General features: G+C 48.8%; 1 protein-coding gene across 4 annotated transcripts in view; it reads right to left on the bottom strand.

Moving 5' to 3' along the window:
• Positions 1-16,133, bottom strand: part of FLNC (filamin C) — a 126,676-nt gene extending 110,543 nt beyond the window's left edge. For all 4 annotated transcript variants that reach the window (XM_060279264.1, XM_060279265.1, XM_035128538.2 and 1 more), the window contains exon 1: positions 15,162-16,133. In XM_060279264.1, the coding sequence (XP_060135247.1) occupies positions 15,162-15,516 (355 nt within the window). In that variant the 5' untranslated portion in view covers positions 15,517-16,133. The remainder of the gene's footprint in view (positions 1-15,161) is intronic.
• Between the last annotated feature and the right edge of the window lie 4,150 nt (positions 16,134-20,283).

Raw genomic sequence — 20,283 nt, 5'->3', positions numbered from 1 at the left:
CTAGGACAAAGATGAATCGGGCTTCCACCAACAGCTGAGGGCAAGAAGCGGCTGGTGGAAGATTCCTGGGATTCCAGGAAGACACACACACACACCCGGCAAAGGGGGCACCTCCTTCTCTTCCAAATCTGGGGTTCGTGGGAATGCCGCCCCACCCCAAGGCCAGCTGCACGCTTAGAAAACTCCAGCACAATCCTAAAAGATGCCCAGCCCCAAGGCAGGGACAAGGCAACCTTTTGCTGCTGAGCAACCAGCTTTCTGGCCATTTATTTATTGCGTTTGTGCATAAACTTTCTAGCACCTTATAGGTAAAGGTAAAGGGACCCCTGACCATTAGGTCCAGTCGTGACCGACTGTGGGGTTGCGGCGCTCATCTCGCTTTGCTGGCCAAGGGAGCCGGCGTACAGCTTCCGGGTCATGTGGCCAGCATGACTAAGCCGCTTCTGGCGAACCAGAGCAGAACACGGAAACGCCGTTTACCTTCCCGCTATTTATCTATTTATCTACTTGCACTTTAACGTGCTTTCGAACTGCTAGGTTGGCAGGAGCTGGGACCGAGCAACGGGAGCTCACCCCGTCGCGGGGATTCGAACTGCCGACCTTCTGATCAGCAAGCCCTAGACTCTGTGGTTTAACCCACAGCGCCACCCGCGTCCCTTATAGGCTTATATAAGCCTATAAGCATAGAATCATAGAATCATAGATTTGGAAGAGACCACAAGGGCCATCCAGTCCAACCCCCTGCCAAGCAGGGAACTCCATCAAAGCATTCTTGACATATGCCTGTCAAGCCTCTGCTTAAAGACCTCCAAAGAAGGAGACTCCACCACACTCCTTGGTAGCAAATTCCACTGCCGAACAGCTCTTACTGTCAGGAAGTTCCTCCTAATGTTTAGGTGGAATCTTCTTTCTTGAAGTTTGAATCCATTGCTCCGTGTCCGCTTCTCTGGAGCAGCAGAAAACAATCTTTCTCCCTCCTCTATATGACATCCTTTTATATATTTGAACATGGCTATCATATCACCCCTTAACCTTCTCTTCTCCAGGCTAAACATACCCAGCTCCCTAAGCCGTTCCTCATAAGGCATCGTTTCCAGACCTTTGACCATTTTGGTTGCCCTCTTCTGGACACGTTCCAGCTTGTCAGTATCCTTCTTGAACTGTGGTGCTCAGAACTGGACACAGTACTCCAGGTGAGGTCTGACCAGAGCAGAATACAGTGGTACTATTACTTCCCTAGATCTAGATGCTATACTCCTATTGATGCAGCCAAGAATTGCATTGGCTTTTTTAACTGCTGCATCACACTGCTGACTCATGTCTAGTTTGTGGTCTATAAGCACCGTATAGGCTTATAGAATTTCTTTCTTTCTTTACCCTGCAGTCTGCCCTTTACTCATTAGACGTCCTACCCCGATCAGCCAGAACTGGCACTACTGCAAGTAATACCCGTTCTGCTTTGGTAAAAACTCATTCATTTGGCATAGCGGCACCTTGGAACTTTGGAACTCCCCTCGTAGGGATACCAGGCAGTCATCTTCGCTGTATTCCTTCCAGCACCTTCGAGAAACATTCGAGGAGACAAAGAACTACGCAACTTTTAGAAGACATCTGAAGGCAGCCCTGTATTGAGAAGTTTTAAGTGTTTGACGTTTCATTAATCATAGAATCATAGAGTTGGAAGAGACCACAAGGGCCATCCAGTCCAACCCCCTGCCAAGCAGGAAACACCATCAAAGCATTCCTGACAGATGGCTGTCAAGCCTCTGCTTAAAGACCTCCAAAGAAGGAGACTCCACCACACTCATTGGCAGCAAATTCCACTGCCGAACAGCTCTTACTGTCAGGAAGTTCTTCCTAATGTTTAGGTGGAATCTTCTTTCTTGTAGTTTGAATCCATTGTTCTGTGTCCGCTTCTCTGGAGCAGCAGAAAACAACCTTTCACCCTCTTCTATATGACATCCTTTTATATATTTGAACATGGCTATCATATCACCCCCTTAACCTTCTCTTCTCCAAACTAAACATTAGGTTTTTATATTTTGCTGGAAGCTGCTGATGCTGCTGCTGCTATTTAGCTGGGCCTGCACAGATGCTTAGAAAGTTTGTGAGGATTTTAATCTGCTTTATAGCGTTTTAACTTTTTGTATGCTTTACAGCATCGTTGGTGACTGTGCCCTTGGAGGCAGCAGTGCATGAGGGTACCAGTTGCCGGAAACTACAGGAGGGGAGAGCTGGGTTCGAATCCTGCTTGCTGGTTTCCCAGAAGAGGCACTGGGCTGGCCACTGTGAGAACAGGATGCTGGACTAGATGGGCCACGGGCCTGATCCAGCAGGCTCCTCTTGACACAAGAAGCTGCCTTATACAGAGTCGGACCACTGGGTTCATCGAGCTCAGTATTGGCCACAATGAACAGGCTCTCCAGGATTTCAGCTGGCACACTCTCCCAGCCCTACCTGGAGGTGCTAGCAGGATTCAAACCTGGAACCCAACAACTTTGGGGTTGTCTAGAAAAAAACCTTTTTGAAATATGGCAACCCTAGCTCGTGTATGAGGGCAGGCTTTCCTATAATGGGCACATCACAGCAGAGCCAAAATTTGAGGGGCTTCCCGACGGACAGGTCAGTCTCTTGGCCTCTGGGGTGCCAGCCAGGCAATGCCAAAGTTGCCGCCCTTCCCCCAAGGCCGGGAGGAGACTCTGTTACCAAAGATAGACAATGGAGCGCAAATGCCTTTGCCGTGGAGCCTCGGGAATGCCTGGCATCTCCCGGAGTGAGACCAGCTCCTCTCCTTCTCTCTCTCTATATATACACCCTGAGCTGGTATGGAACTGCCTGGTTCCTGAGGAAAGGGGCTGGATTGTACAATTCTCGAGGTGCACCCAACGGTCATCTAGTCCAACCCCCTGTTATGCGGGGGGTCTTCTTTCCACAAGCAGCAGGTGGGACAAGGATTCTCAAGAGCTGTGGGTGGGTGCTTCTCTTAAAGAGATGGGGGGGAGAGAGATTCTCTTTGCATCTTAACTGTTTGATTCTCTTTGCATCTTAACTACCCAATTATCAAATCAATGTCCAAGTCAAAATTTGACTACTGTGGCACCTTGGTTCTCAAACACCTTGGGTTTGAACGTGGTAGTCCCTGCGCAATGTTGCTTAAAAGCTACCTCCAGTTTTACCATTTACAGTACAGTCATACCTCGGTTTAAGTGCACTTCGGTTTGAGTACTTTCAGTTTAAGTACTCCGCGGACCTGTCTGGAACGGATTAATCCACTTTCCATTACAGTGGTACCTCGGTTTATGAACACAATTGGTACCGGAAGTCTGTTCATAAACTGAAGCGAAATTTCCCCTTGAAAGTAATGGAAAGTGAATTAATCCGTTCCAGATGGGTCCGCGGCGTTCGCAAACCGAAAATTCGTAAACCGAGGTGTTCATAAACCGAGGTTCCACTGTACTTTCAATGGGAAAGTTTGCTTCAGGTTAAGTACGCTTCAGGTTAAGTACGGACTTCCGGAACCAATTAGAATCATAGAATCATAGAGTTGGAAGAGACCACAAGGGCCATCCAGTCCAACCCCCTGCCGAGCAGGAAACACCATCAAAGCATTCTTGACATCTGCCTGTCAAGCCTCTGCTTAAAGACCTCCAAAGAAGGAGACTCCACCACACTCCTTGGTAGCAAATTCCACTGCCGAACAGCTCTTACTGTCAGGAAGTTCTTCCTAATGTTTAGGTGGAATCTTCTCTCTTGTAGTTTGAATCCATTGCTCCGTGTCCTCTTCTCTGGAGCAGCAGAAAACAACCTTTCTCCCTCCTCTATATGACATCCTTTTATATATTTGAACATGGCTATCATATCACCCCTTAACCTTCTGTATCAATTACAGTCATACCTCGGGTTAAGTACGCTTCAGGTTGAGTACTCTGCGGACCCGCCTGGAACGGATTAATCCACTTTCCATTACTTTCAATGGGAAAGTTTGCTTCAGGTTAAGTACAGACTTCCAGAACCAATTGTGTACTTAAAGCGAGGTACCACTGTAGTACCTTGATTCTCAAACTTAATCCCTTCCGGAAGTCCGTTCCAAAACCAAAGCGTTCCAAAACCAAGGCACACTTTCCCACAGAAAGTCATGCAAAACGGATTAATCCGTTCCAGGCTTTTAAAAACAACCCCTAAATCAGCAACTTAACATGGATTTTACTATCTAACGAGACCACTGATCCATAAAACGAAAGCAATAAACGGTGTACTGCAGTCACACAATCAATCCAATCAGGAGCTGAACTGGGTTCCACACAGTCACAAAAACAAAACGAAAAAGAGCCGCAAAGACCAAAACGCAAAATAAATAGCAAAAACAGACAGACCTCAGGGTAACACTCAAAACGGAGCACGTTTGGCTTCCGAAAAAAAGTCCGCAAACCGGAACACTTACTACCGGGTTTGCAGTGTTTGGGTTCCAAGTTAAATAAAAAAAATTCCTTCAGTAGCACCTTAAAGACCAACTAAGTTTTTATTTTGGTATGAGCTTTCGTGTGCATGCACACTTCAAGTTGTTTGAGTACCAAGGCATTTGAGAACCAAGGCGCCGCTGAACCTTTTCGGAGGCGAGGCAGCCGGAACCGGAATTTATTATTATTATTATTATTATTATTATTATTATTATTATTATTACTGTACACACGGCTCTGAATGCGGATTTGCCTAACTGCGATTATGACAGCGGCTGTTTTGTTTTCAGTTCCTTTCCCAACGATCCCTTGCATGGAATCTGCCTTTTTCACAGCCGCGGCACACTGGGACGCTGTCTTTTGTCGAGCTCTCGACTCTGGATCTGCTATATATATCTAGAGGCCAAAAAGTCCAGGCTTCCAAAACGGCCTGGGCTCCCTCCCTCCCTCGCCTCCCCCCACCCCTGGCGCTTGCTCAGATCGGGAACAGCTGTTTGGAATGGGCTACCAATGCAGTCATTGCTTCCTAGGATGTGATCTTATCAGAGGAGGACTTTTGTAGACCCGGCAACCGTTCCCCCCAAGCGAAGCCAGGAATGACTGAGCTGGTCAGGAGCCGCCTGGCAGAGGGTCAAGGCCCTGGCTTGGCTTGAAAGAGGAGCTGATCCCCACCCACCCCCAGCTGACGCTTTGCTCCAAAGACGGGACTCGGCGCTAAGCCCAAATGCCACTGCTGCCGGCACCGCAGAGGTCATGTAGCCCAACCCGCTGGCCGGCCCCGGGTCACCAGCGCAGGATGTAACTGCAGCACTCTGGCAAATGGCTGTGGAGTGAAGGAGTCCCCGGCTTCCTGCCTTGCAAGGGGTTAGACTAGATGACACCAAGGGATCCCTTCCAACTAGAAATTCTGCGGCTTTTTAGTTTAGGGGAAAGGAAAGTAACAGGCGACAAGATGAGATTTTCGTTAAAAAAAATCATGCATGGCATGGAAAAGGTGGCTGGAGAAATGTTTCTCTCCCTCTCTCATAAAACTTGTGGGCATCCAATGAAGCTGAATGTTGGAAGATTCGGGACACATGGAAGAAGCGACTTTTAGTTGAACTGTGGAACTCCCTGCTGCAGGAGGCAGCAATGGCCACCAACCTGGAAGGCTTTTCAAAACAGGATGAGACAAATTCATGCAGGAGGAGAGGGCTATCGATGGCTACTGGGCATGACGGCTCTGCTCCAATGCTTCCTGGAAACCACAGGAGGCGAGAGAGAGATCTTGTGTTCGAATCCTGCTTGCAGGTTTCCCATAACGGGCGTCGGGTTGGCCGCTGTGAGAACAGGCTGCTGGACAAGAAGGTGCTCCCTCTGGCCTGATCCAGCAGCCCCTTCGCCCGTCCTTATAACGGCGGCTGTGACCTCTTGGCCGTTCTTTCTGGTTCCTTCTGCACCTGACTGGCATCGGCGCCGCTGTGCTTGAAACGGGCCGCCTCTGGCCGGATCCAGGCTGGCTCAGCTTGTTGTTGACGGTTGCGCCAGCTGTGCGCCTGGCCCTAATCTGCTTTTAAAGCAAGAGAAAAATTCCCACACTTGGCTGGCGCGGGGGCACCGCACCAAGGCTGGCACCGCACAGCTGCCCCCCCCCCCTGAACTTGAGCAGAAACCAAGCCAGGAGCAGAGGGGCCCTCGAGACCCAAAAACCCCTCCCTCCGCATGCCCCCCCACCGCCAGCCAAGGAAAACATGGGGGAACAATTCTTGTTGACAAGCGTCCAGCCTTATGAGGTCTCCCTGCCCACCAAGACGCTGGCTTCCTTCCATCCTGTTCTGCACAGTCGAGCACATTTCCTTTCAAAGGGAGAGAGGGATGTTTTGGCAGAGTAGACTGAGCAGAGCAAAGTGATGAAGAGGTGAAGAGGTTGTTGCTTCGGGGGAGTCTGCTGGTGTGCAGATGTGAGTCACTTACACACACACACACACACACACACACACACACAATTTTCATTATTATTACCATTTCAAAAATCACATTCAAATATACTTCTCCATCCTTAATACTGTATCTTTCTTTTAATAAAAACATTCAACAACTCCCCTTCTTCCCTGGTTCTTTGGATTTTCCCACCATTCCTGCATTATTATTTTTTGTTAAAATTTTATTCATTTTCCATAACAATCTTCCAATTAAGGACAAATCAAATCAAATCAAATCGGTCCAAATTACGACAATAACAATACCACCAGTTATATATTCCAATTATAATGATTTTTTTGGGGGGGGGGACTTCTCATGTTCCAGATGTCTAGAGATAATCGTCCTCATTCATGTCTCTGCATTTTCAACTGTTTTTCAAATTCAAAACTAATATTATCTAATATTCCTGCATCTTCTTATAGATCCATTGAGATCCCTTTCTCCCCTTATTCTTCCTTTGTTATGCTGTCGAATTTACCTTAATGTTGCTAGCGTTTTCACTTGTTTACAATTGTTTTCCAAAGACTCCCCTCCTCTTTACATACTTGGTAATTCTTGCTGTCTTATCTTACGTGTTAGACCTGCTAACTCTGTATATCCTATCATGTTTAATTGCCAATCCTCCCTGATGTGGGTCGCTTCCAAAACCACTCTCATTTTTTTCCGGTCAGAAAGAGATGTCCACAAAGGGGAAAGTGGAGGAACTACATGGAGACTGTGGCGTAATCTCTCACACAAACCCCAACACGTATTTTTCTGCACATGCATGCGCTGGGAGAATAGGACTGGGGGATATATTTTCCAAAACCAGTCCATATCATATCAGTTTCTTAATGTTTATATATATCATGTATATAATTTTTTCCGTTTTACATCTTCTTCTTTGGCGATCCCTCATATCCGAGTAAGATTGTCTTCCATAAACACGGTTTTAACAATGAGTCCGTAAGTGACCATGGAGGACAATTCCGGCTCCACATGTCCTTCCACAGCGGGGACATATTTGCCGAATGATAATAAAAAACCAATATTTACATCAATCCACATTTTCTTCAACTTCCCTCCCCTCTTTTCTGAGGTTACTTATTTTATATCTTTTTACTACTGCATATCAAACTTAAATCTATTTATTAACCTCCCATTATATTCTCTGATAAGTCACTGCACTGGTTATGGATAATGTTTTAACGTTTTATCTGTCACTGCACTGGTTTATGTCAACCCTGCTAACGTTTTAAGTTGTTTACAACTTGTCTTCAAATAATCAATAAACCTTCTCCACTCAGTCATAAAGAGTCTCTCGTCGTGATTTCTTAATTCTCCCGGTAAGTTTCACCATTTCTGCATATTCCGTTGCCAACCTTCTTTTGTTGGAACTGTTTCATCTTTCCACCCGGTTTCTTAATTTTTAACCCGGCAATATATCGCGAATCATGGTGGGTGTGTTTGCCCTAGGCAAAAATCACAATGTGGGGGAAACTGTGAAGCCAGCCAATGCCTCTATATACTGCATCACGATGCTGAAAACCAGACATTGACCGGCCCTCTGGAGAAAGCATACCCTTGTAAGGTTGTACACTCTTGTAAAATCCGGAAAACACATCCTGGATAGTAGCCGCTGAAATCTTGTCCTCTGTGAGCCAAAGGAAATTTGGCAGCCGAAACTGTCACCCTGGAAATATCAGCTTTTTATGAGGTTGCGTGTGGGTTTGCTTGTTTTAAGTTACTAGCCCTCATGGTTGCAGGAGGAGGGCATTCAAACCTGTGAACGGTGCCTTGCAAAAGTCGGAAGCCAGGAAGAAAGTAGGATAGTTAATTTTTTTTTGCAGGGGCCCAATAGTCTGTCTGCAGAGCCGCTTATACACAGACCCCCACCCCCACCCCCCGTGACAAGCTGAAGCCAAGCCAAATAAATTGTTGAGGGAGTCCAAATATGCGCAGAAACTTCATGATTCCTTGTGTTATTTATTCAGGCTGCTGGACTTGGCACAGAGTCGTGTAAATAGCCCATTCATCTCTCCCCTCTCCTGTTCCTTCCTTCTTGCTGAGTGGTGCTACCCTGACCCCAGCCAGCCTTCCCCTTCGCTTATCACATGGTGGGAGCAAAGGCTGCGGACAAGGATGGCTTGAAAAGAGGGAATTGATCAGGGGTCGCCAACCTAAGGCCCACGGGCCGGAAGCGGCCCACGGAGGCCGTTTAACCGGCCCACAAGCCGCCCCCAAACCGTGCCACCCGCTCATAGAGTCCCCGCGTGCTGCGCTAAACCGGCGCAGGGACTCCCTTCCGCGGCTCTGGAAATTGCGTCTGCACATGCCCAGACGCCAAAAATCATTCTGCGCAGGCGCAATTTCCGGTGCCTGGGCATGTGCAGAAGCGATTTCCGGTGCAGCGGACATGCGCAGGCGCAATTTCTGGTGTCGCGCTGTGCCGGTCCAGCCCACGGAGGATCTCCAGAGGGAGTGATCCGGCTTGTGCCTGGTAAGCCTTTCCAGACCCTGGAATAGATGAATTCTGGACGATATGCCAGTCAGTGGCTACAAGGCACTAGGGCTATGCCCTCCCCTCCACTTTATACCTTATACACCTGAGTTTCTAAGACTGCTTGTTGACAGGCAACGCCTCTCAACAAGCAGTCTTAGAAACTCAGGTATATAAGTTGGAGCCAAATGGCTCCAAAAGCCAAGGTTGCAGTCGCCAAAACAAAATGTCTAGTTGCCATTTGGGGGCAAGAAGGCTCTAAAGTCTTTTTTTTCCAAATGATGGACTTACTGTGATTAATTGTCACTTAAATATCTGGCTAGATCAGATAATAATAAAATAATTTATTATTTATACCCCGCCCATCTGGCCGGGTTCCCCCAGCCACTCTGGGGGAATACCAACAAAATACTAAAATACAGAAATCCATCAAACATTAAAAGCTTCCCTAAACAGGGCTGCCTTAAGATGCCTTCTAAAGGTCTGGTAATTGATGTTCTCTTTGACCTCTGGTGGGAGGGCATTCCACAGGGTGGGTGCCACTACCGAGAAGGCCCTCTGCCTGGTCCCCTGTAACTTGGCTTCTCGTAGCGAGGGAACCGCCAGAAGGCCCTCGGCGCTGGACCTCAGTGTCCGGACAGAGGGATGGAGGTGGAGACGCTCCTTCAGGTATACTGGACCGAAGCCGTTTAGGGCTTTAAAGGTCAGCGCCAACACTTTGAATTGTGCTCGGAAACATACTGGGAGCCAATGTAGGTCTTTCAAGACTAGTGTTATGTGGTCACGGCGGCTGCTCCCAGTCACCAGTCTAGCTGCCGCATTCTTGATTACTTGTAATTTCCAGGTCACCTTCAAAGGTAGCCCCACGTAGAGCACATTGCAGTAGTCCAAGTGGGAGATAACTAGAGCATGCACTACTCCGGCGAGACAGTCTGCAGGCAGGTAGGGTCTCAGCCTGCGTACCAGATGGAGCTGATAGACAGCTGCCCTGGACACAGAATTGACCTGCGCCTCCATGGACAGCTGTGAGTCCAAAATGACTCTCAGGCTGCGCACCTGGTCTTTCAGGGGCACAGTTGCCCCATTCAGGACCATGGAGTCCTCCACACCTGCCCGCCTCCTGTCCCCCACAAACAGTACTTCTGTCTTGTCAGGATTCAACCTCAATCTGTTAGCCACCATCCATCCTCCAACCGCCTCCAGGCACTCACACAGGACCTTCACCGCCTTCACCGGTTCTGATTTGAAAGAGAGGTAGAGCTGGGTATCATCCGCATACTGATGGACACCCAGCCTAAACCCCCTGATGATCTCTCCCAGTGGCTGCATGTAGGTGTTAAAAAGCATGGGGGAGAGGACAGAGCCCTGAGGCACCCCACAATATTATTATTAATTATTATTATTATTATTACCACCATCAACATCATTTTGTGCAATTTCTGGTGTCGCGCTGTGCCGGTCCAGCCCACGGAGGATCTCCAGAGGGAGTGATCCGGCTTGTGCCTGGTAAGCCTTTCCAGACCCTGGAATAGATGAATTCTGGACGATATGCCAGTCAGTGGCTACAAGGCACTAGGGCTATGCCCTCCCCTCCACTTTATACCTTATACACCTGAGTTTCTAAGACTGCTTGTTGACAGGCAACGCCTCTCAACAAGCAGTCTTAGAAACTCAGGTATATAAGTTGGAGCCAAATGGCTCCAAAAGCCAAGGTTGCAGTCGCCAAAACAAAATGTCTAGTTGCCATTTGGGGGCAAGAAGGCTCTAAAGTCTTTTTTTTCCAAATGATGGACTTACTGTGATTAATTGTCACTTAAACATCTGGCTAGAGCAGATAATAATAAAATAATTTATTATTTATACCCCGCCCATCTGGCCGGGTTCCCCCAGCCACTCTGGGGGAATACCAACAAAATACTAAAATACAGAAATCCATCAAACATTAAAAGCTTCCCTAAACAGGGCTGCCTTAAGATGCCTTCTAAAGGTCTGGTAACTGATGTTCTCTTTGACCTCTGGTGGGAGGGCATTCCACAGGGTGGGTGCCACTACCGAGAAGGCCCTCTGCCTGGTCCCCTGTAACTTGGCTTCTCGTAGCGAGGGAACCGCCAGAAGGCCCTCGGCGCTGGACCTCAGTGTCCGGACAGAGGGATGGAGGTGGATACGCTCCTTCAGGTATACTGGACCGAGGCCGTTTAGGGCTTTAAAGGTCAGCACCAACACTTTGAATTGTGCTCAGAAATGTATTGGGAGCCAATGTAGATCTTTCAAGACCGGTGTTATGTGGTCCCGGCGGCCGCTCCCAGTCACCAGTCTAGCTGCCGCATTCTGGATTAGTTGTAATTTCCGGGTCACCTTCAAAGGTAGCCCCACGTAGAGCGCATTGCAGTAGTCCAAGCAGGAGATAACTAGAGCATGCCCCACTCTGGCTAGACAGTCTGCAGGCAGGTAGGGTCTCAGCCTGCGTACCAGATGGAGCTGATAAACAGCTGCCCTGGACACAGAACTGACCTGCACCTCCATGGACAGCTGTGAGTCCAAAATGACTCCCAGGCTGCGCACCTGGTTCTTCAGGGGCACAGTTGCCCCATTCAGGACCAGGGAGTCCTCCACACCCGCCCGCCTCATATCCCCCAAGAACAGTACTTCTGTCTTGTCAGGATTCAACCTCAATCTGTTAGCCGCCTTCCATCCTCCAACCGCCTCCATGCACTCACACAGGACCTTCACTGCCTTCACTGGTTCTGATTTGAAAGAGAGGTAGAGCTGGGTGTCATACGCATACTGATGGACACCCAGCCTAAACCCCCTGATGATCTCTCCCAGCGGCTGCATGTAGATGTTAAAAAGCATGGGGGAGAGGACGGAACCCTGAGGCACCCCACAATATTATTATTATTATCATTATTATTATTATTACCACCATCAACATCATTTTGTGCCCCCTCGGCTCAGCACTCTGTGGGGGGAAACTTCCCACAACATCCTAAATCCAGTGCTATCCGATAGCAAATTTAAACTGCAAGCTGCTCGGATCAGAGGAATGCCTTCGGTTTTTTCAACTCTAATAAAAGCACAGCAGTGGCAATAATAATCATAATTACCGGGGGGGGGGGAGAGGCTTAGCTTGGTCTATAAGCCTGAGTTCTGCTGGGCAAAGGATTCACTGCATTTATATCCCACTTTATTCTCCCAGGAGCTCAACGTGGCCTACCTGGTTTCTCCTCTCCCTTCATTTCTAATCCCCAAAACAGCCCTGCAAGGTAGCTCAAGCTGAGAGGCAGTGACCGGCCCCCGAAGCCGCCGCAGGGCGCTTCATGCAGCCAAGCGGGGATTTGAACCTCGGTCTCACCCAGGTTTTCGTCCGACACTCTAACCACTACACCAGGGGGAAAAGCTTAAGGCTTAAGCCTTGGGAGGTTCACCATGACAACGGGGCTCAGAATCGGCAAAGGGAAGCCTGCAGTTGCAATAAGAGAGAGCAGGGAGTCATCATCCCCACAGGCCACAGCCCCAGGATTCAGAAGCCCCTCGTATTTTGAATTCTTCTGTCCCACACTGCAATATCCAAGGGACTTGGGAGATGTGTCTCCCCAGTGTGGGAGAGCAGGTACCTCTTGCTGTTAGACAAGTGCAGCTCTATGCAATATATAATCAATATATATGCAATATATAATTTCATGCAATATATAATCATAGAACCACAGAACCACAAGGGTTGCCCAGTCCAGCCCCCTGCAGCGCAGGAATCTTTCCTTATTTTTAATTAGATTTGTATACCAAAGATCTCGGGGCACTTTCACAGCATAAAAATACAAGAGAGAAACATGAAATCCCTCCTCAAAAGCAAGAACAAGAACTACAAACCAATAACCCCCCTTCCCACAAACACGTTTAAAAGGATATAGGATGTGTGCAGGGGGTTGGACTGGATGGCCCTTGTGGTCCCTTCCAACTCTATGATTCTATGAATAACCCTGAAAGGTAGGCTGCTCTTATCACCCCTCCCCTGTTGCTGAAATTACAAGGGCGTCGCTTATTTAGTTATTTCCCCAACTTCATCTAACCCATCCTTCCTTCCAAAGGAGCCCAGATTGCCTGGTGAGCTTGTGGCTAAGGCTTGAAGGAAGCCTTTCCAGCTTATACTCTGAGCCAGGGTGGAGAGACCCCGTTGCTACAGAATCACAGAATTGTAGAGTTGGGAGGTACCCCCAAAGGCCATCCAGTCCAGCCCCCTGCAATGCAGGAATCACAGCTAATCTGCAGGAATCCTCCGGGTGCAGCTGGACTTTGGTTCCAGGGACTGGGGGTTGGGGTGATGGAAGTTGTAGTCCGGCAGCCTCGAAAGGCTCTTTGCCCCCAGCTGTAAGTAACTATTCTGCACCCCGTCTCAGGCACTTGCCATAGGAGAATAACAGCAGCCTACCCCAAAGGGTTGTTGTGAACAGAAAGGGCTAGCTCAATTATCGGCAGTAGTAGTTGTAGATAGACTTTGTTTTTTATTTAATAGCATATAGAGCTTGATAGGGGACCCAAGTGGCGCTGTGGGCTAAACCACTGAGCCTAGGGCTTGCTGATCAGAAGGTCGGCGGTTCGAATCCCTGTGACGGGGTGAGCTCCCGTTGCTTGGTCCCAGCTCCTGCCAACCTAGCAGTTCGAAAGCACATCAAAATGCAAGTAGATAAATAGGAACCGCTACAGCGGGAAGGTAAACGGTGTTTCCATGTGCTGCTCTGGTTTGCCAGAAGCGGCTTTGTCATGCTGGCCACATGACCTGGAAGCTATACACCGGCTCCCTCGGCCAATAATGCGAGATGAGCGCGCAACCCCAGAGTCGGTCACGACTGGACCTAATGGTCAGGGGTCCCTTTACCTTTACCTTAGAGCTTGATAGTAAAAGCGCAACTACCTCTAGGTGGTTTTCAGAAGTATGAAATAAAACCTTCACATTCTCAATGACCAAAAAAAGGACTAACATCAACACTAAGCAAAAGGAGATTACAAGCATTCTACATGTTTGGGTAGATTTGCCTAACCAAAACATTTTAAGTTGGCGCCGAAAGGTACAGTCTGTCTGGTGTCAATAGCCAGGGAGTTCCAAAGTTAGGTTCTGCGGCTGCCGCCACACGCTAAAAGACCAATTTATTTCCACTGTGGTCTGAATATTATGTGGCACCCTTAATGGTGCTGGTTCCACAGATCAAACTGAGTCAGCTGGTCCCAAGCTGTTAAGGGCTTTATGTACTATTAGTAACATCTTGATCCTGGCCTTGCAATTGGGCAAGCGAGTCGACTGTGCTACTACTGCATTGTCTTGGGCAAAGAACCACAAAATCTCTAGGTGCCGCAGTGTATTTTCAATACATCCATATGAACATCGGAACATCAGAAGACCCACAAGCAGGATCCGAGCGAAAGAGCAACACTCTCCTCTCCTGCAGAACCCAGAAGCATTGCCGCCCCTGCCCACGGCCAAGAGAAAGCCTGTCTAACCCAGAGAGCTTCCATCCCATCTGAAGCTGCTCCGAGAAAGAGTGTTTTGAAGCTCCGCCTCTCTGTGGGACCGACTAGCAGCAGCTGCATATGCAACCGTGTAATCCCTCTCGGCCGGGACTAAGTAGCGCTCTGTGTAACCTGGGAAGCTGGCGGCCAATCAGAGGGTAGCCTCCCCCGCCAAAAAAAAGCTGCCAGCTGTCCTTTTCTGCAAGAAACCTAACATACAAACTGGCCAGTAAAAAGCCAACGCGAATACCTGTCTGTTTATAAAAAAAAAATATTTGTGCCGTAAAATATATATATCAAAGCGGTTCGCAGCAATAACAACAGAAAAGCACACCATAAAGACCATTAATTATTTTTAAAAACAACAACAACAACCAGATGTCAATTCTGAATTCCCTGCATAGGCCTGGAGGCGGAGAAAAGTTTCCAGCAGGCGTGTGAAAGCTGGCACAGAGGGCGCCTATTGCCCTTGCCCTAGCTAGCGCTGCTCTCTCGCAGACCAAGAGACCTGTGTGACACCGGAAGACGCAGCCACAAACCCCCATCCTCTGCCCAACCGTTTCCACAAACACACCCTTCTCCAAAACAGGCACACACATAACCTGCGCGCGCGCGCCTCCCCCCGGGTCTACACCCTCCGCTCGCTAGTGGGGGGCGCGCGTAGAAATGGGGGCTGGACCCCCCGGGGGGGAATCCCCTACTACCCTCGCCCCCCCTCTTCCGTCCTGCCAGGGCGCGTCCCCCCTCCTCCAGCAACTCACCGATGGAGACCAGCTTGATGTGTTCCCTGTCGAGAAACTCCAGCGCCACCGAGACGTTCTCCAGCTTCATCTGCCTGAAGTTGGGGCGCGCGTGGTACTTTCGGTACATCTTCTTCTGGCTCAGCACCTCGAGGAGACCGATGAGCTTCAGGCCGTCGCTCAGGTCCTTCTGCAAGTCGCCGATGCGCTTGTTCATGCATTTGAGGTGCTCGTTGCACCAGCGCGTAAAAGTGTTCTGCTGAATCTTCTTCCAGGGCGCGTCCTCCGCCAGGTCTTTCTCGGTGGCCGGCATCTCCTCCTGATCCTCTTGGTAATAAGTTTGGGGGGCCTGGTCGTAGTAACTGTTGCTATTCATCCTGAATTATTCTTTTTTTTTTCGGAGCGGGGAGGGAGGGATCGAGAAGGAGGAAGTGTGGGTCTGTCCGTTCAAAGAGAGCAGCTCCGAAAAGGGAGCGAAGGAGCGCGAGCGAAAGGGACAAGAAGGAGAGGCAAAATCCAAGCGGCGCAAAAAGTTGCTCGCGGCGAGTTGGGATCGACTAGCAGGGGGGTGAAACTGAGCAGCCCTTAGTGGACTGAAGAGGAGGAAGAAAGGGCTCGAAACCCACCTCGTTTGTTTTAAATTGGGGGGGGTTCTTCCTGGGGTCTCCAACTTTCCTTCCCAAAATCCAGAGAGGCGCGCGGCGCTTCGCCCCGAAGAGGGTTAAAACAGTATCCAGAAAACAGATCAGCGAGGGTGGAGGAAATAAATCCACAAAGGCGGGTTGGGCTGCTGCTGTTCTTTTCTTTCGTTTCCCTTTTCTGATTCCTTCTTCCTTTCAGCTGGGATTTCGGAGGCGAGCGAAGAGAGGAGGAGAGAAAAGACAGGCAGGGAGGACAGCGGAGAGAGAGAGAGAGAGATTGAGAGAGAGAGAGAGAAAGAGGGCGTGTGTTGCAAGTTTCCCTAGATCATTCAAAAGTGGAAGGTCCGGGGCGAAGGAGGCGTTTTAAAAAAGCTTTCCCCCACCCCACCCCTCGCCCCCCAACCAACCAACCAACCAGCCACCCCCTTGTTCCACGTCAGGAGGAAGGACTCCCAGGAATGCCTGCGCTGTGACCATATACAACGAAGAGATGAGTAACAGGCTTCCAGTCCCCCCTGAGATAATTCGGGAGCTGAGGATTGGGCGCTATGGATAGCAGAGGGGCAGGGATTGGCTCTGCCAGGAGCAGATTTCCTCCCCCCGTTACAAACTCCACTCTGCTCTTACCCCCCCCTCCCCAACCCACTTCTCCAGGCTGGAAAGTTAGGGATGTATCAGTTGCTATTTTTAAGATCCCCCCTCGTCCACAAAAGGGGGGGGGGTTGGATATTGTTAGGATTTGTCTTCTCTTGCCTCTGGCCTCAGTTCTTTGGATCCAGTACAGTGGTACCTCGGTTTATGAACACAATTGGTTCTGGAAGTCTGTTCATAAACTGAAGCGTTCATAAACTGAAGCGAACTTTCCCATTGGAAGAAATGGAAAGTGGATTAATCCGTTCCAGACGGGTCCGCGGAGTACTCAACCTGAAGCGTACTTAACCCGAAGCATGGGTGTAATTGGTTCCGGAAGTCCGTTCATAAACTGAAGCGTTCATAAACTGAAGCGAACTTTCCCATTGAAAGTAATGGAAAGTGAATTAATCCGTTCCAGATGGGTCCGTGGTGTTCGTAAACCGAAAATTCGTAAACCGAGGTGTTCGTAAACCAAGGTTCCACTGTGACTGCTACTAGAAAGGGTGGGAGTTTAAATGGGGGAGCTGGGAGGGGGCAAAATGTTTGTTGGGGGCGGGAGCAGAAATGTAAGTTCTTAGAAGATGGGGAATAGGATGCCTTTGAAAGCCCCCCTGATTAAATTCAGGGGAACCAATAAGAGCATTCACACACACAGAGAGAGAGAGAGAGAGAAGAGAGAGGAGGTTCAGAATGACTGAGCATCTTGTACCCATGACTTGTGGATGCAAAATTTAAAAAATTCCTTCCAGTAGCACCTTAGACACCAACTAAGTTTGTCATTGGTGTGAGCTTTTATATGTGTGAAGAAGTGTGCATGCACAGGAAAGCTCATACCTATGACAAACTTAGTTGGTCTCTAAGGTGCTACTGGAAGGAATTTTTTTATTTTGTTTCGACTACGGCAGACCAACACGGCTACCTACCTGTAACTAGAATTGTGGATGCAGTTACGGCAGCGCAAGAAGTGGAACAGCGCCGTGTTGTTGTTGTTGTTGTTTTTAAAAAAGGCCCAGTGTTTTAGAATTCTGAAAAGTATGGTTTGCAGGGGTGGGAAATCTTTAGACACACACACACACACACACACACACACATCTCAGGGAAACAAGCAGGCCCAGTTTGTGCAACGCAGCTGTCATCAGTTGACTCCTTGATACTCAAGCAGCAAGCCGCATGGAAGTTGCCCATAGCAGAGGCCACAGCACGGGCGAGATTTGAACCCGAGTCTTCCGCATTCAAGCTCACACACACCCTTTCTTGATCTACTTTGACTTGCCCTCTTTGCAGAGGTTACAGTATACAGGTGTAACCTGCGGGATAGCTTTTACTCCAAAGAGTGAAGTCTCAGTACAGGCAGCATTATTATTATTATTATTATTATTATTATTATTATTATTATTATGTTTTATATATTCCCTTCCTCATAAGATCTCAGGGCGGTTCACAGAATAAAATACAGGATAAAAACAAGTAAATTATTAAAAACAAAACAGCAGAACAATAAGGCCCCCTTGCCACAGACACATTTAAAAGCTCTTCAAGGCCTGATTAAAGAGGTAGATTTCCGCCTGGGCCCTGGCACCTAAAAATATATAATGAAGGCGCCAGGCGTTGCTCGGACACACATTGCTCGCCCATTGCCACCCATGAATGAGGAACAAAACTATCCAAACTCCTCCATCCCTTCCCACACTGTGCACGGCAAATACTTAAAATACTTTGAAGTCTTCCTTTCCTCCCGTTACTTTCATCCCCCCCCCCCCGCCCCTCGCTCACATTTAAAAAGCAATTAAACTCCAATGGGATTATAAGAATTTAAAAAAAAACCAAATCTATTTAAATGCAGATTATTATATACTATTTATATCCAAAGTGAGCCAGAAGGAGCAAGAGTATGACTCAGGGGTATGGTAAATTCTTCATGTGTCCCTAAGAAGGTCGGTGACATCTTTCCTGGGTCCTGGCCGATGATGTACCAGTACATGTGGTTCTGGGAGCGAGCTGGTGGGGGGATCGGAGAGAGGGAATCAGTGATTCCCTCGCCTGGGGGGCGTGTGCAAATGATATCACCCCATTGAGCTGTGCTTCCATGTGCCGTTTTTTTTTTTACGGGTGAGATTCCGCCGACTGGAAGCTGCTGGAGTTTTCTCCTCCTCTTCTGTGGTGTCACTTCTGTTGTGGCTCAAAAAAGGTGCCTTCTCATGGAACGGTTGAAAGCTGACTCCTCGCACAGCTGCAGGAGAGAGAGAGAGAGAGGGAGGGAGGCCTGGGCCCTGTTTCATTTTTGTCTTATGATGCTCCTGCCACCCAGAATAGCCCATGAGCTCTGCAGTCACCCTGCCGTGCTGTGTCGGGAGGGGGTGGGGACCGGACGGGTAGCTCAAATAGGGATTTGCTTTGTAAACAGCACCCACTGGGCTAAGAGAGCTTCCACGCTGCAGCCCGTCCCAGGGGCCCACCTCTTAGGGGCATCAGCTTTCTCTGGGGGTGGGGTGGGGTGGGGTGCAGAGTCCGACAGGAAGTCCCAGGAAAGAAAAGGCACTGACTGATCGCCATTCGACCCCAAGCGCAAACACCCGCCTAGTGGCATGGCTTCACATCCGAAGCCAAAAGAGCATGCCCTCCAACATTTCTCCACTGAAAATAGGGACATCCGACTCAATGGTGATGATGATGATGATGATAATTTTAATGTATTGTTAACATTTTAATGTATTTTAAATCTTTGTTGGACGCAGCCCAAGGTGGCTGGGGAAACCCAGCCAGATGGGTGGGGTACAAAGAAATTATTATTATTATTATTGAATTATGGTGCTGGAGGAGACTCTTGAGAGTCCCATGAACTGCAAGAAGATCAAACCTCTCCATTCTGAAGGAAATCAGCCCTGAGTGCTCACTGGAAGGACAGATCCTGAAGCTGAGGCTCCAATACTTTGGCCACCTCATGAGAAGAGAAGACTCCCTGGAAAAGATCCTGATGTTGGGAAAGATGGAGGGCACTAGGAGAAGGGGACAACAGAGGATGAGATGGTTGGACAGTGTTCTCGAAGCTACCAACATGAGTCTGACCAAACTGCGGGAGGCAGTGGAAGACAGGAGTGCCTGGCGTGCTATGGTCCATGGGGTCACGAAGAGTCGGACACGACTAAATGACTAAACAACAACATTATTATTTTACTACTTGTACCCTGCCAATGTCACTGGGCTACCCCAACCACTCTGGGCGGCTTCCAACATACATATCAAAACATAATCAAACTTTTTTTAAAAAAAAACTTCCCTATGCAGGGCTGCCTTCAAATGTCTTTTAAAGGTTGTGTAGCAACTTATCTCCTTGGCTCGGGGGGTCACCTAATTCCATACCCACCAACATTTCTCCAATGAAAATAGGGAGGTTAAACCACAGAGCCTAGGGCTTGCCGATCAGAAGGTTGGCGGTTCGAATCCCCGTGACGGGGTGAGCTCTTGTTGCTCGGTCCCAGCTCCTGCCAACCTAGCAGTTTGAAAGCATGTCAAAGTGCAAGTAGATAAATAGGTACCGCTCCGGCGGGAAGGTAAACGGCATTTCCGCGCGCTGTCCTGGTTTTCCAGAAGTGGCTTAGTCATGCTGGCCACATGACCTGGAAGCTGTACGCCAGCTCCCTCGGCCAGTAAAGCGAGATGAGCGCCACAACCCCAGAGTCGTCCGCGACTGGACTTAACGGTCAGGGGTCCCTTTACCTTTTAAGGGAAAGCGGGACATTCCAGGATCAGATCGGAAACCAGGGCGGCTTCTGTAAATCCGGGACTGTCCCCGGTAAATAGGGACACCCGGAGGGTCTGAAAGAGACAGGCGTCAATGTTTATCTTGAAGTCATCATGACCGAGCCATC

This window comes from Zootoca vivipara, chromosome 10, assembly GCF_963506605.1.
Source record: "Zootoca vivipara chromosome 10, rZooViv1.1, whole genome shotgun sequence".
Taxonomy (NCBI): domain Eukaryota; kingdom Metazoa; phylum Chordata; class Lepidosauria; order Squamata; family Lacertidae; genus Zootoca; species Zootoca vivipara.
Note: the sequence above shows the minus strand (reverse complement) of the source record. Positions and strands in the feature narration are given on the sequence as shown.